The 14,813-nt window shown below is 39.5% G+C and overlaps 1 protein-coding gene across 12 annotated transcripts in view; it reads right to left on the bottom strand.

Annotated features, from left to right (window-relative positions):
* FN1 (fibronectin 1) overlaps positions 1 to 14,813 on the bottom strand; it is a 69,203-nt gene that overhangs the window by 51,743 nt on the left and 2,647 nt on the right. For all 12 annotated transcript variants that reach the window (XM_070771813.1, XM_070771785.1, XM_070771776.1 and 9 more), the window contains exons 4-12: positions 13,307 to 13,438; positions 11,971 to 12,108; positions 8,808 to 8,966; positions 6,350 to 6,541; positions 5,296 to 5,475; positions 4,499 to 4,675; positions 2,796 to 2,948; positions 1,305 to 1,433; positions 139 to 282 (exon numbers count right to left, since the gene is read on the bottom strand). In XM_070771813.1, coding sequence (XP_070627914.1) covers positions 139 to 282; positions 1,305 to 1,433; positions 2,796 to 2,948; positions 4,499 to 4,675; positions 5,296 to 5,475; positions 6,350 to 6,541; positions 8,808 to 8,966; positions 11,971 to 12,108; positions 13,307 to 13,438 — 1,404 coding nt within the window. The remainder of the gene's footprint in view (positions 1 to 138; positions 283 to 1,304; positions 1,434 to 2,795; positions 2,949 to 4,498; positions 4,676 to 5,295; positions 5,476 to 6,349; positions 6,542 to 8,807; positions 8,967 to 11,970; positions 12,109 to 13,306; positions 13,439 to 14,813) is intronic.

Raw genomic sequence — 14,813 nt, forward strand, 5'->3', positions numbered from 1 at the left:
AAAAATATTCGATTAATGACTAGACAGTGAAATGAGAAAAAGATAGGAAAAGGAGGAGATACCAATTTCGGCCTCAGAGTGTTAATAAACACTGATGTTGCCGTGTATTTTATAATACAGTGGCATAAAGCTACTTACCTGGATAGGTCTGTAAGGGCTGGCAGGCCCACTCCCCAATGCCACGGCCATAGCAGTAGCACTGGTACCGGACTCCCTGCAAATACTTCTCCCATGAGTCTCCAATTTGATAAAAGGTGCGGGTTTCTGAATCCTGACATTGATCTGAAACATACACAAGTAGACTATTAAGCAGTCTTCAAAACTTAAAGTTACAAATGTGAATTTGGTGTGCTAGTGCACAGATTCTTAGTTTTAATAAAAACTTGCAACTGTCCTTACAAATATAGCAGTTCAAAAATGTTTTGTTCGTATCTTATACCTTACTGGACAGTTAATGGTCAAAAAGTACCCATTGGGAGGAATAATTAGCTTTCTAAAAGAATAACATTTCTAAATAAAAATGTTAAGATTTAGATTTCAGTATATACTGACAACCTGAATCTTAATTTGAGAAAAATAAATTAATTTTATATTTTACCCATCTTAATGCAAACAGTTTACCATTTGAAGAGCAAAGATAAAATACCACTTTATACATGTCTTCAAAATGTGGATGACTTAATTTTACATGTAAATGAACTGAGCTAAATTTCAACTAGTGAATAACTTGCTGAGCAGCTTCTAAGAAAGCCTTTCAGGCCTCTCACAGCTTTGACAATCGCAGGTCAAAAAAACTCATCTGATCAGTTTGTTTTCTGGGTGAGCAATATGTCTCTTTGAGTAAAGGAATATTAATGGATTACCTTAAAGCTGGTAACAGAGCTCTTTTAAGACCCAACCCTCACTATTTGCTTAGATCTATTAAAAGGGCAGCTAAGAAAAATAAGGAATTTGGGAAGGAGATATTTACTGGCATAATCATTTGTCCACATTATTGCACAGTCAGCAAAGGAAAGTTCTCTTTCAGACATGAATTATCTTTATGATTCAGAACCAAAAAACAGATTTGTTTCAACTAAAGGAAACCTTCATGTGTTACCAAATTCAGCAAAAATAAATTGACTACCACTCTCAAGTTTAGATATTGATCCATGATTAGAGAAAAGACTTTGCCAAGCTCTCTGCAGGCCATGATCAAAGTCTAGAGCCAGTTTCAATCAAGTAATATCAAAGAACTCTCCTTATCTGAAACTTGCTAGCTATACTCAGTGTTTAAATCCAGCTAGAGACACAAGGCTACTTACCAACAGGATCGCACTTCCACCGACCCCGGCCCTGACCGAAGCAGGTACAATTCAGCATGTGTCCCTCTTCATGACGTTTGTGGAATGTGTCATTCACATTGTAAGTGATGCCGTCGACGATGCACTGATCTGTTTAGGAAACAGTGGGATGGGTGGAGAACTTTTAAGTTTCACTGATGAAATAAAAGAAGCTACACTTTTCGAAGCATATAATTCCCTCCACTTAATTAGCAACATCTTCCACTAAAATAACTTTTCTACTGGCATAGAATAAACATTTTTTTCCAAAGCTTAGTCAGTACTACACTTCTTGCAAAAAAAAAAAAAAAATTCTCTTATAAACTTGTACAGATTAGAGATACAAGTATATACAACAAATTTTAACTTTCGGAACAAGTTCTTGCTGGGTTCAAAATGACCTTTAGATCTCTGCTTGTTACAATAAATAGGAGGCAGATTAAACATTCTAATATGATACCCAGCATGATGCGATGGTCTCATCTCTGGAATAGCAGGGCTAGGGAGATACTTGGAATGTGTAAATAGAATACCATAAATGACATTTGGAAAGTTAACAACAACAACAAAATCAGGCCAACTCTGTTGTTAACTTGCTGAGATTCTAAGAAATTACTTCCCTCTCTGGGCCTCAGTTCCTTCCTCTGTAAAATGAGGGCTTGGTCTGGATGCCTTCCTAGTGTCCTTTTCAGCTCTGCAACATCATATGTATTAGACCTGGATTGTGTCATCCATCGGGCCCCATAAAAGGAGAACAAGTCCAGGCCAATGTCAACACAGAGGCTACATGGACTATTTATCAACCCAGAGCTCTACCTAAGTCTTATTTTTCAAACCAAAGAAATAGAAACACTAAAATAGTTTTAATAGATCAACAACCCTTATATCATACACCAGGGTCCAAAGGGGAAAAACTCGAGTGAACAAAAGAAATTGGTCTTTATGTCTTTGTCTCCTTGAATTAAAGGAGATCTGCCAAGATGTGATTTTAGAATAGCACGGTCTCTTTTCTTTACAAAAATTGACCAGTCTTTTCTAGACAAGAATCCAACAGCATAAAGAAAGAAACTTGAGTTGCTCAGTCGTGTCTGACTCTTTGTAATCCCATGGACTGTAGCCTACCAGGCTCCTCCGTACATGGGATTTTCCAGGCAATACCACTGGAGTGGGCTGCCATTTCCTTAAGCTAAAAGGATCAAGTGATATCAAGTGATCATGTTCTATTCTCTGAAGTCATCTTTTTGGCTCAGCCTAAGTACTTACATCCTGGGAATGTTTCAGAATCTTAGAAATGCTCTGCCAGATTTTCTTAACTGGCTGTCTAACATGCAAAACCTATCCAACACAGTAGGCTAATGGAGTGGCATTGCATACTTCTTCTCCTGCTTTTGGTAAAGCACAAGTTTTCACGAAGAAGTCTGCTTCTCTGTATTCTTTGTCCTCTCAGCTATTTTCATTAACAAGTGCACATACCTCGGAGCTGAGAGTAGGCGACACACGTCCATTCTCCACGACCATTTCCAACACATGTGCATCTCATCATGTGGCCCATATCATGCTGTTTGTCCCACTGGTCTCCAATGCGATACATGACCCCTTCGTTGGTTGTACAGATTTCCTCGTGGGCTGTTTGGAAACAGAAGAGAAATGCATTACTGTATAAATGATCACAAGGGCTAAAATGTATGCAATATTATCAGTCTGGTTTGGTGATCCTAAGAACTCTCTTGGAAGTCTTCTGTGCCTCAAAAATTCACTGAGCTCTGACTACCAGAGAGAGAAAACATAGTCTGAAGATGATGTTTGTTGTAAGGAAAAATTACAGTATGGTTAAGGGATGTTAACCACAATTATGCCTACCCATTCAAGGGGTTTGCAATGTTCTAGAAAACTGGATTTGACTACTGTCCCATAACATTTTTTCTAGTTTCAGTTTATTCTAGATCAAAGGGAAACAACGTGTATGGGTATAAAATTGTAAGTTAATATGTGTTTTCCTTCTAAATCCAAATTTTCTTTTGCTGAAATGAGAGGAATAAAAGTAAGCCTAAGTATTAATAGTTTCCTTCTGATGTTTCATTGCCTCATATTCACACTTGACTGCAGCACATGGATTCTTAATTCTACTATCAGAAAATCAACTGTAGTCTAGTGGCTCTCAAAATTTGAAAACAAAAGGTATTGGTTCTCCTTTCTTCATTCACACAAACTAGAGCATGGCCTTTTAAAACAAGATCCCTACTGATTGGAAAATACAGAGTCTGGGTCCTTTTGGTGTTTAATAAGTGATAGACCTTATTCTAAAGCTGTATGTAAATACTGCAGGTCTGTGACTGCGGCAGTCACTGGCATGTTTTCAGCTACTCAGCTGTGTGCTTTTTACAAAAGACACACCTGTTTAAAAAAAAAAAAGTGTATTTCCAGACTTTTTAAAAGTATTTTTATTGTATTTACATGTTTTTGGACTTTATAATAGTGGGATTTTAAAATCATATAAAGTGAAGTGAAGTCGCTCAGTCATGTCCAACTCTTTGTGACCCCATGGACAGTAGCCTTCCAGGCTCCACCGTCCATGGGATTTTCCAGGCAAGAATACTGGAATGGGCTGCCATTTCCTTCTCCAGGGCATCTTCCCAACCCACGGATCAAACCCAGGTCTCCTGCATTGCAGACAGACGCTTTACAGTCTGAGCCACCAGGGAAGCCAGAAAGTGAAGTCACTCAGTCGTGTCCGACTCTTTGCGACCCCGTGGACTGTAGCCCACCAGGCTCCTCCGTCCATGGGATTCTCCAGGCAAGAATACTGGAGTGGGTTGCCATTTCCTTCTCTAGGGGATCTTCCGGACCCAGGGATCAAACCCAGGTCTCCCAAATTGCAGGCAGAGGCTTTAACCTGAGCCACCAGGGCAGACCCCTACATATATAATAGTGGGATTTTATAACAGTGGGATTTTAAAATCATATAAACAATTATATAATTCTTATACTTTTAAATAATTATATAATTCTTATAAATCATATGAATAATTATATAATTCTTAAATATTTGATTACATTTAGATCATGACGTTTTCTGCTGTCTAAAAATTAAGTCTTAATGCGTGAAACAGAAGTAAGCCAAACATTATTCTTCGGTCTTACACCACAAACGACTGCCTACAAGGGCTTCGTCTTACCAGCCATGGGGCAGAATCCAAACTTCTGGTCAGCGTCATAGTTCTGCGTGGTCCCACACCATTTCATGTTGTCCCTCCTGCCCTCAGAAGTACAGTCCGTGTAGTTGTGGTTGTTGTACAGGAAAGGAAAGTGGCACAAGGCACCATTGGAATTTCCACCTCGAGTCTGAACCAAAACTGTCCAAAACAACACACATGTCAGAAGAAAAAGATTGCAACTGAGCTTCCCAATGTACAGTGGGGAATTACTGCGACTAGACTAGCCAAGTTTCTGCAACTAACTCAGAGTGTGTCTCAGAATAAAAGATGTCTAATAATACAGTTCTAAGCCTCCTTAGTGTATTCACCTTCACCTTTCAAGCAGATTTAAATCCAATTTTTGCTCTCATTTTTCCAGCCAGAAAGAAAAAGATTAAATGGTCGCTTTGAATAAATCATGGTTTTAGCCAAAACAAAAGCAAGAGCACTCAGGCCTGCCTTCTGTGTAGTCTTCAGCCTGGGGGAGTGCCTACTGATTTTCCCATACAAGCATCTTTAATCACATAATGATCCCAATGTGTCAAAAATAAATGCACTGGAGGGCTTTTCCCTTGGTGTCATTTCCCAAGACGACTGGGAAACTTGGGAGGATCTTTAACTGTAAAGTTAGTTCCATCCATGTCCCTTGGGTCCAGATAACACAAAGGTGGTACTTCTCAAGTGTAGCCTTGAAAGGAACGCCCAGCTTGCTGGCCAATAAAAACAGAGCATGAGAAATGGGGTTTTCTCACTGTTGCGTTTTCCCCTGGGATACTCACCAGTATGGTCTGTACAGAAAGAATATTTCTGGTCTTGCTCATAATTGGAAGTTGTGCTGCACCAGAGGTGTCCGTCCTGCCGCCCTTCGGTCGTGCAGGAGTAGAAAGTCTTACCGTTGTAGGTGAACGGGAGGACGCACGGCTCTCCGTTGGAATTGCCACCATAAGTCTGGGTTACAGCTACAAGCATAACCAAAAGGGTCTCAGGAAACAGAGTTGCACTTGTCTCCCACTATTGTTCCTTATTTTCCACTTAACTGAGGCTGACCTTGTGTCCTCAAAGGGGGAAAAAGTACTATGAATATGACTAGCTATAAGTATTAACCAGATCATAGTGTTATCAAAATACCTTACTCAGAAAGCCACATTTTTTTTGTGGGTAGAACAACACCCGAGTTCTTCTGACATCCATTGTTACCACCTCAGCAGCCATGCCTCAGTTCCCCATTTGCAAAGCTATTGGGTTGGCCAAAAAGTTCATGCGGGTTTTTCTCTAAGGTGTTACTGAAAAACTCGAATGAATTTTTGGCCAACCCAATATATTACTATAGGTTAATTAAGGATGCTGCTCAAGTGATCCTGCAGGGGTATATATGGCTCTGTTGGTGCTATAAGAATTAATACAAGAAGCTGTACTAGGGGAAAAGTCAAGTGCACCAATTATTATTGCTACAATTTCTACCACTTTTATAGCCCAGAAGAGTTGCACCAGGTTGTTGAAAGAAGTTTACATCACAAAGGTTCAGAACTTTGGGATTTAGAGTACTAAATAGGGATGGATTAGTTTACTCAGAAAGTAACCACTTGTAACATTTTAGACAGATAAAAAATACACAGTAGCTTAATACTTACTACAGGAAAGAAAACACATAGATTAAAAAGACTGAAAAAATAGATATCAAATGCCAACCATGGTTGTTATCATAGGCTGGTAAGGTTATAAACTTTTCTTGTTTTATTGTTTTACATTTTTTGGTAAATGAATGTATTGCCTTTCAAAGTCTAAATAATAAGAAAGTCATTGGTCCCCTTTTTAAAAAAAGATAACACAGACCTGTCTCTTGGCAGCTGACTCCGTTGCCCAGGCAAGTGCAAAGCATTTGCTTATTCCCTTGTGTCTTCAGCCACTGCATCCCCACAGAGTAAACCACACCGCTGTCTGTGACACAGTGACCATACGGAGGCGGCTGAGGATGAGGCTGGGGCTGGTAGATGGCCGTTCGGACATCAGTGAAGGAGCCAGATCCTGAGGACATGAGAAAGAAAAGTCACAGAGCTGGTTAAGGGAAAGCTACTTCCTGGAGTACTTTTCCAGAATCTTCAAGGTCTCATCCAGATGACTCTACAATCTGTCTTCTTACTGAGCTGGGATTGGAAAGAAATGCCCCTCCCTCTTTGCATTAGCTTTGGCACTCAGCCTAAGAAATAATCCATAAGAGGCTACCCAGTGTTCTCTACCTTCCAGCTTACCTGGAGCTACCAAGAGTGTATTTCCAAATCACCGACATTATTCTGCCACTCCACAGAGCAGGTACCTCCAACGACTGCTTACTCATTTCAGCGAGCCAAAGCCCATGACTTTACAGTCCTCTACACCTAACCTCTGATCAGCTCACTTCATTCTTTCCATTTCATTCAGTTCAGACCACTTTATCCTTTGTTCTATGCCTCATCTGCACTGAGCTTCTCATTATCCCTTCCTGTACCCTGAGCTGTCCCCAGGCTTTTCCCTTGGCCTGTAATGGTCTGTCTCACCATCTCTTAGCAGTTCCCACTAGCCCAAAATATCTGGGCATCTCTCTTCCTGATATTATTTTGAGAAGTCTCTGCAGCTCTGCAGCAGACCTCTCGCCATCGATGTAACTCTGAGCTCCTCAGACCATGCCCTGGGCACCCATATTGGATTTCCTATTCACTAGCCCTCCACCTTCCACATTTCGTGTCTCCAAAGATTATTTGGGAATTCTGTTGTGGTTTTTTCCCTAAAATCAGTCAATCCTCTTAAGACAGCTTTCATTTCAGAGTAAGACAACAGAATATGCTGATCTTTTCTTTACACATAGAAATCTGTTCTCTTGGGGGTCAGGCCCAAGGAGGAGCAGAATTAGAACTGAAGCTAGAATGACTGGTAGACTGAATTCAGCATCTCTCTAAGGCAATCCTCTTAAGACATTTTTCCTTTCAGAGTAACAATGGAACCCAAATACTTCATAGGCAATGGTCCCAAGGTCACACATATCAGGGGAATATGGCATCTGTTTTCATACACCCCACTTGGGAGAGTCACAATGCAAAGGAATATTAAGCTCCTATAGAAGAAAGTTTTTATTGGTTTAACCCCATGTCTCTCAGACTTTTTTGAACAGAGCCATTTCAGTATTAATATTAGTAATACTAATAAAAATAGATAGCAGTCAATGAATGCTTACTCCCCATTAACCTCTACTCTTTTTAATTTAAACTGTTTCAGTAAGCTGAGATTAGTAATTGTTTCTTTTTTAGGTTAGCAGCAATTTTACTGAAAGTAATCAAATAACAAAAAATGTTATCAAATCCAATCTTGTTCTCCTTCTGAAGTGCTCATGGCAAGATGAACACTCATCAAAAGGAGGCAAATCCAAGTAAGTAATTAATACTTTTTGCTAAATGACCTAGATGAAAGACTAAACAATAATGCTAGTGCATTGTATAGTGAAAACTTGACAAAATAGAGCAAGAATAATAACAGAAGTACCCATTCTTGACTGCCCTCTTTCTTTCTTTAGATTCTTACAAAACAAGCTATAATGCAAAGATCCTAGTCTTGTACTAGAAATAATTAAAACTTATTTTTTTAAAAAAGCTTATATTATTATGTCATTCCTTCCCATGTCTAGGACTCCTCTGAATTTTTCAAATGTGAAACCCAACACATGAAGAAAATGACTGTGCATTATTTTATGGAATGCAACAGAGTTTGCTGGAGCATGGAAACCACACATAGAGGATTGTTTTCACAACAAAAAGAATAGAATGTCAGGGTAAGGAGATATATGCCATGCTGAGAAAGAACAAATGTACTTTTCCCCCTCTTCCCAGCAGAAGAATCAAGGGATCATGTAACTCAGCAAAAGTTTCTCATTTCCATTAAAATGTACTTTAGATATTCCACATACATATACAAGGGTATATATATGAATATTCACATGTGTATCGATCTACAGATCTCAGTATATTTATTTATATCTTTGTATATAAATCATGTAGGTTTCATGATATTAGTAATTTTTCTTGCCCACCAGTTTAACCTCTTGGAACTAAAATTAGTTTTTTTCCCCCAAGATCCATTTTAGTTTCATTTTTATTTAAGTTTAAAAAACTTGATAGTAAACAAAGTTTTAACTAACAGTCTGCAAAGGAACTCAGCTTCATAGCCACATCATCCTTCAAGGGCACACCAAGGGAAAGATGGTTTTGCGGAAATGCTTAGTGCAAGGTGCCCCCGTTTGGGTCCCCGGGGCCCCGTGCCTCACCTGCAGATGTGGTCTGCAGGGATGTATGCCTCTCACACTTCCACTCGCCACGGCCATTGCCCGTGCAGATGCACTGGAGCAGGTTCCCCCGGTTGTCCTTCTTGCTCCAGGTATCCCCAATTCTATAGGATGTTCTAGTGTCCTGATCGTTGCATCTGTCTGTGTCAGAAAGGGAGCGTTAAAACATGTAAATCAGCTTGAGCTTGGCAAGTGCTTGATGCAAACCTAAAATAAAAATAGAGTTGCTTCTAATAAGGACCTACTGTATAGCACAGGGAACTCTACTCAATACTCTGTAATAAGTCTGTAATGGTGGTGGTTTAGTCGCTAAGTTGTGTCCAACTCTTATGACCCCAAGGACTATAGCCTGCCACGTTCTTCTGTCCATGGGATTCTCCAGGCAAGAATAATGGAGGGGGTAGCCATACCCTTCTCCAATCTCCCCAACCCAGGAATCGAACCTGCGTCTCCTGCATTGCAGGCAGATTCTTTCGACTGAGCTAAATGATATAAATAAACAATCTAAAACTGATTCACTTTGCTGTACACCCAAAACTAACACAATACTGTCACTGCTACTGCTAAGTCACTTCAGTCGTGTCCGACTCTGTGCGACCCCATAGACGGCAGCCCACCAAGCTCCCCCGTCCCTGGGATTCTCCAGGCAAGAACACTGGAGTGGGTTGCCATTTCCTTCTCCAGTGCATGAAAGTGAAAAGTTAAAGTGAAGTCGCTCAGTAGTATCCGACTCTTAGTGACCCCATGGACTGCAGCCTACCAGGCTCCTCCATCCATGGGATTTTCCAGGCAAGAGTACTGGAGTGGGGTGCCATTGCCTTCTCCGACAATACTGTTAACTATACTCCAATAAAAAGTTTTTTTTAAAAAAGGAGAATACAGTTGCTTCAAGTTTGGTAAGCTGTTTTTGGGTGATACCTTTATATTCAGCTGTGGTACCATGGGTGGTAAACTTCTGAAAGATGTGATTGCATTTAAATCAGTGTGAAGGAAGCTATACGATGTAGTCTAATTCCACTCATCTGTTTGCCAGAATGCTATTTTTCACTCATCAAATTTTCATTTAGTCATTCAGTTCATTAAATTTGATAAAAATCTTTCATTCATTACATTTTTTCACATTGTTTATTTGATCAAATACATCCCCTGGCTTTCTAGTCTTCCCTCTGTATCCTTCTCTGGCTCTCCTGGCTTTGAGTCATGACTATTTACAACCTACCTTATCATAGGGGATTTTCTTTAGAAAACTAGAAACAATAGGGAGGCAAGTAGGTCTCATAGGGTCTCAACTAACTGCCCCAAAGGAGCTATTAAAAGATAGCAGCATCTGTTTTTTCATTTGTTATGTAAAACAATTCAAGGCACCACCAACTTCTCTAACTAAAATATTCTCTCCCCTGGTTCCACCCCACCCGCTACCAAATACAAACCTATTTAACATTACTAACAAAATGGCATCTCTTGAATTGCTCATGGTGTTAACTCTTTGATGGGAAAGTGAGATTATTAATATAAAATAATGTTTGTTTAAGTTCATTTAGTCACGTCTGACTCTTGTGACCCTATGGACTGTAGCCCGCTAGGCTCCTCTGTCCATGGGATTAGACAGACAAGAAAATAAAATGATAATTTGTAACTAAATTACCATCAGTCTATGATTATCTGGCAAATAAACTGTTTCAATTATAATCCAGCTTTGTCCATATGCTGTAATGTGATAGAGAGGATTTGATTGGTTTGTGAAACAGAACTACACTGGGTTAGATAAAAAATAATTAGTTCATGTTAAGTTCAGACAAATACAGACACATATTGATCTCCCACCACAGCAGAAGTCTGAATAAAAGATAGCATTGCTGGTGACACTTTTTCCCAAATCTCCAACCAAGTGTTGTCTTCCCCTGAACCTCCATAGTACTATTTCAGTATCTGTCTCAAAGTGTTTAATTCTGTGCTTTGTAGAAGATGATATATATAAGCCTTTCTCATCATCCTGACCTACTTACTAAGTTCTCTTTGACAAGTCGGCTAATGTCCAGTTCATTTTTGCATCCCTACACCATCTTGAATAAAGTAGGGACTTAAAAAATTTCATGGAAGAAATGACTTTTCTTTGAGAAGCTTTTCCCAATTTGTTATTAGAAGAGCTTTAAATACTAGATAAGAGTTTGAGTCAAACATCTAACTTGTCTTAAACTAAAACACTGCCGCCGAGGTCTTGAAAGTCTGATAATCATAATAAAATGTTAAATGCAAGAGAACTGGCAAGGTGCTCAAAAACATTTAGTTTAAATTGCTATCACTATTTAAGAGAGATTATTTTTTGTTTGAAGGAATTCAAATTTGGATGGTGAACATGATGAGATTGTTAAAACTTCCAGCTAGATAAGACATGTTCAAAATATTTAGATTTGATTTTAAATGTATAACACTGATAGTTGATAGCTGTTTTGCTTCCACAAACTTTATAGTTTGACATTTCAAAAAAGGAGCATTGAATCCCTAAGGCAAAAAGTAAGGCCTCGGGGCAATCTTAGAAGGAGCTACAGAGATACCAGTGTTTCTTTCAGAAACTTTCAAAGTTTAGCTTCTTCACAGCACTAATAAACCTACAGAGACACTGTCCTTAACCCCGGAATAGGGGTTAAACATAATTTAACCTATGGGATAAGTACCTTTTATTTTTATCAATTTTGCTAATGTATATGCCTTAAATGTCAAGCATAGAAGGAAGCCCAAAACTTTAGAGCTTTGCTCCTCTCTATGTCAAGAGCATTCACATGCCCAAAGATGCATGTGCCTATTATTTTAAAGATTTCCTTGCTACTTAGAAAATATCTCAGTGATCATTTAGATGAAACATTTGCAACTCATCTTTGGGTCTGCAACACATTTGGCACTGAAATGAACATTAAGGTTCTTTCTCAGTAGCTGATAACCTAAGACCTTATTGAACTAAGCTGTTTTATTTTAATTTAGTCTTCTTTGACAAAGTAGAATAAGTTGGTTACAAAATCTTTCTTGACATCCAAATGTTAGCATGTTGGAGGAACGGATGTTGTATGTGATATCGTACGACAATTCTCTCTAGGAATCCAGAAAACAATGCCTGGCCTCATCTTTAACATACAGATCTAAAACGTACTTCTGGAGGTGCAAGTGATACGTCCGCTGCCTTCTCCCAGGCAAGTGCAGTCCACCATCATCCAGCCTTGATAAGGCTTTTCCCAGGTCTCCCCGACAACGTAGGAAGTACCAGCAGCTTGATCAAAACACTTCTCAGCTGTAGGGAAATTGGAAGGAAAAACAGAAAAAAAAAAAGGAGTTATTTCAAATTGTGCTGTCTCCCTGTAATTTTAAGTATATTGTGTAAGCAAAAACCCAACCACATTTTTTTAAGTGGTACTCTCTTCAAAAAGAAAGGCACGCCCTGTAACTAAGCACAGAACAAGTAACCGAAGTGAAAGGAGGCTCTAGCCAAGTTGGCAGGCAGAAATTCTGTTCTCCTAGTAAGTACATGGATTGGACATTTTCAGCTAGCACCGTTCTTCACACCAGTATTTTGAGCAAAAAGGATCTATGTGCCTCCTGTGGATCTATGAATCTCTTGCATATTGAGACTAAATATGCAAAATTCCAATCTTAATTAAAAATGACCAATTATGAATGCCTGCATAAAATGACAAGAAAGCTATTTAAAATTTGGATTTCTGCAAATATAGAGGCAACACAAAGAAAAAACCTCTGTATTAGAGAACAATCAGAATAAAATTTATAGCCAGAAACTCTTAGATTTGTATCTATAGAGTTCAGCTGAAGATCGACACCAAAGGAAACAGCAATTTTGACAAAAAATGACCAAGAGATGATAAAACACACACCATATGGTGTTTATATCTGCCACGTTCCAATAAAGAAAGATGTTAAAAGTCTCATTTTTTTTTTACCTTTAAAAAATTTACATCTTGACCAAGGAGAAATCTGAGAACAGATCTTAGAGAAAACAAATGACTTCTTCCTAAATCTTTCAACTCTATCTTAAGCTTTGAAAAAAAATTAAGACTTCTATTGATACATGTATGGTCAGTCGTGTCCGACTTTTTTCCAGCCCATGGACTGTATGCAGTCTACCAGCATTCTCTGTCCCCAGAATTTTCCAGGCAAGGATAATGGATACTGTTTGAGTTGCCATTTCCTTCTTCCAGATCCAGGAATCAAACCCAGATCTCTTGCATCTCCTACATTGTCATGCGGATTCTTTACCAGGGCGCCACCTGGGAATCCCTAAGACTTCTATACATGGTTGGGAATTTGAACTGATTCCTTGAAGAAGACTATGGATTACACATTTGATTATTTTAAATAAAATTCTCAGTCTCTTATCTTTTTTATTGGAAGGCAGGTATCCTGTCATGTCAATTTTGACTGAACCCAGCATTTTGACTGTGTATCCCACCCCCATGTATCCCCAAGTCACACACCTATGGGCTTGCAGGTCCATTCTCCTTTGCCATTACCCAGACACACACACTCTAACATGTAACCACCAGTTTCGTGTGGTCTCCTCCAGGTGTCACCAATCTTGTAGGACTGCCCCCCTTCATGGCAGCGGTCTGTTCAAGATAAAAAGCAAATGTTACAGACAGTGGGACAGAAAATAGTTTTAAAACAGAAAAAGTCTCATATTCCAACCCCTTTGGTTAGCCAAAGAGAGCAGCTTTCCCATCGGGGACAGGGGAAAAGTTAACAGGTCTGGTCATTTGGGGTCCTTCAATTGAATGTCTGGTTTAAGCACAATGGTAAACCACAGAGGAAATCTGAATAGCAAAGAAAGGAGTCATAAATCCTGGATCCCCAGAGAGATCACAGGAAATTGAGTTCTAAAGTAGAAAAGAAAGGCTGCCAGGCGTGGCCTCCACACACACATAGTGGGTTTAGCCTGAGACTAATTAAATGCAAAAGGCACACTAGACCTAGAATTCCAGCTTTCAGGATGCGGAGAGTCCGTATTTCACCCTAGGATACAAATGTCTTTTTGATGGAAAGCAAATAGATGTATACATAGCAAGTGTGGAAATCTGGTTAAACACAAGGGCACATACAAAGGTTAAACTGCCCACTATGTAAACATTATGTAAACACTACGGAACACTGACTCTTAACATATACCAATAATCTTGGATAAACTCTAACATTAAACGGAGGACAGGCTGATTGGGCTTATTCACAAGAGACTGATTTGTCTTTTCCAGAAGGCTGTACATCATGCTTTTTTGGGGGAGTGCCACTTAGTTCCCTGACCGGACATTGAACCTCCACCCCCGGCAGTGGAAGCGCAGAGTCTTTACCACTAGATCGCCAGGGAAGTCTGATTTGTCTTTTGGACTGAGCCTTTAAGAGACTTATACAACGATGGATTAAAAAACACTAAATGCTGTGTTAATAGAAGCTATTGGTAACCCAATGAATCATACTGGAAAGTTTGACTTAGCTAAACTAGAATTGCTGAGAGTAAGTCCAGATCCCTAAGTACCTTGGAAAATTCATTCCACATTATTCCTAGGAATAGAGAGCTCTGCTTCCTGGTTATAAACTACTGGTTACAAAGAAACCAGACTGTTTCTGTGAGATCCAAGCAGTGTGTACATTGCTAACAAGACTAGCAGAGCACACAACGGCTAATTCATTCTTCTTGACCATCTTTCCAATCACTGCAGATCACCACATGAGCAGTCTGGCTTGAAGATGCCCAGATAACATAAAATGGGCAACTCCTCTAAGAATGGGATGGAACCCAAGAGATTTGCTTGGTTAGGCTACATACATATGTGTACACACACACACACACACACTCTCTCTCTGTCTCTCATAAATGCAAACAGACTGAACACTGCCTCCACCTGTGCTCAGAGCCACCTTACAGAGGCACAGGAATCAGCTGTGTGGCCATAGAAGGGTGTCTGCTCACCTGGGATAAATCCCCACATT

Source organism: Bos indicus, chromosome 2 (genome assembly GCF_029378745.1).
Source record: "Bos indicus isolate NIAB-ARS_2022 breed Sahiwal x Tharparkar chromosome 2, NIAB-ARS_B.indTharparkar_mat_pri_1.0, whole genome shotgun sequence".
Taxonomy (NCBI): domain Eukaryota; kingdom Metazoa; phylum Chordata; class Mammalia; order Artiodactyla; family Bovidae; genus Bos; species Bos indicus.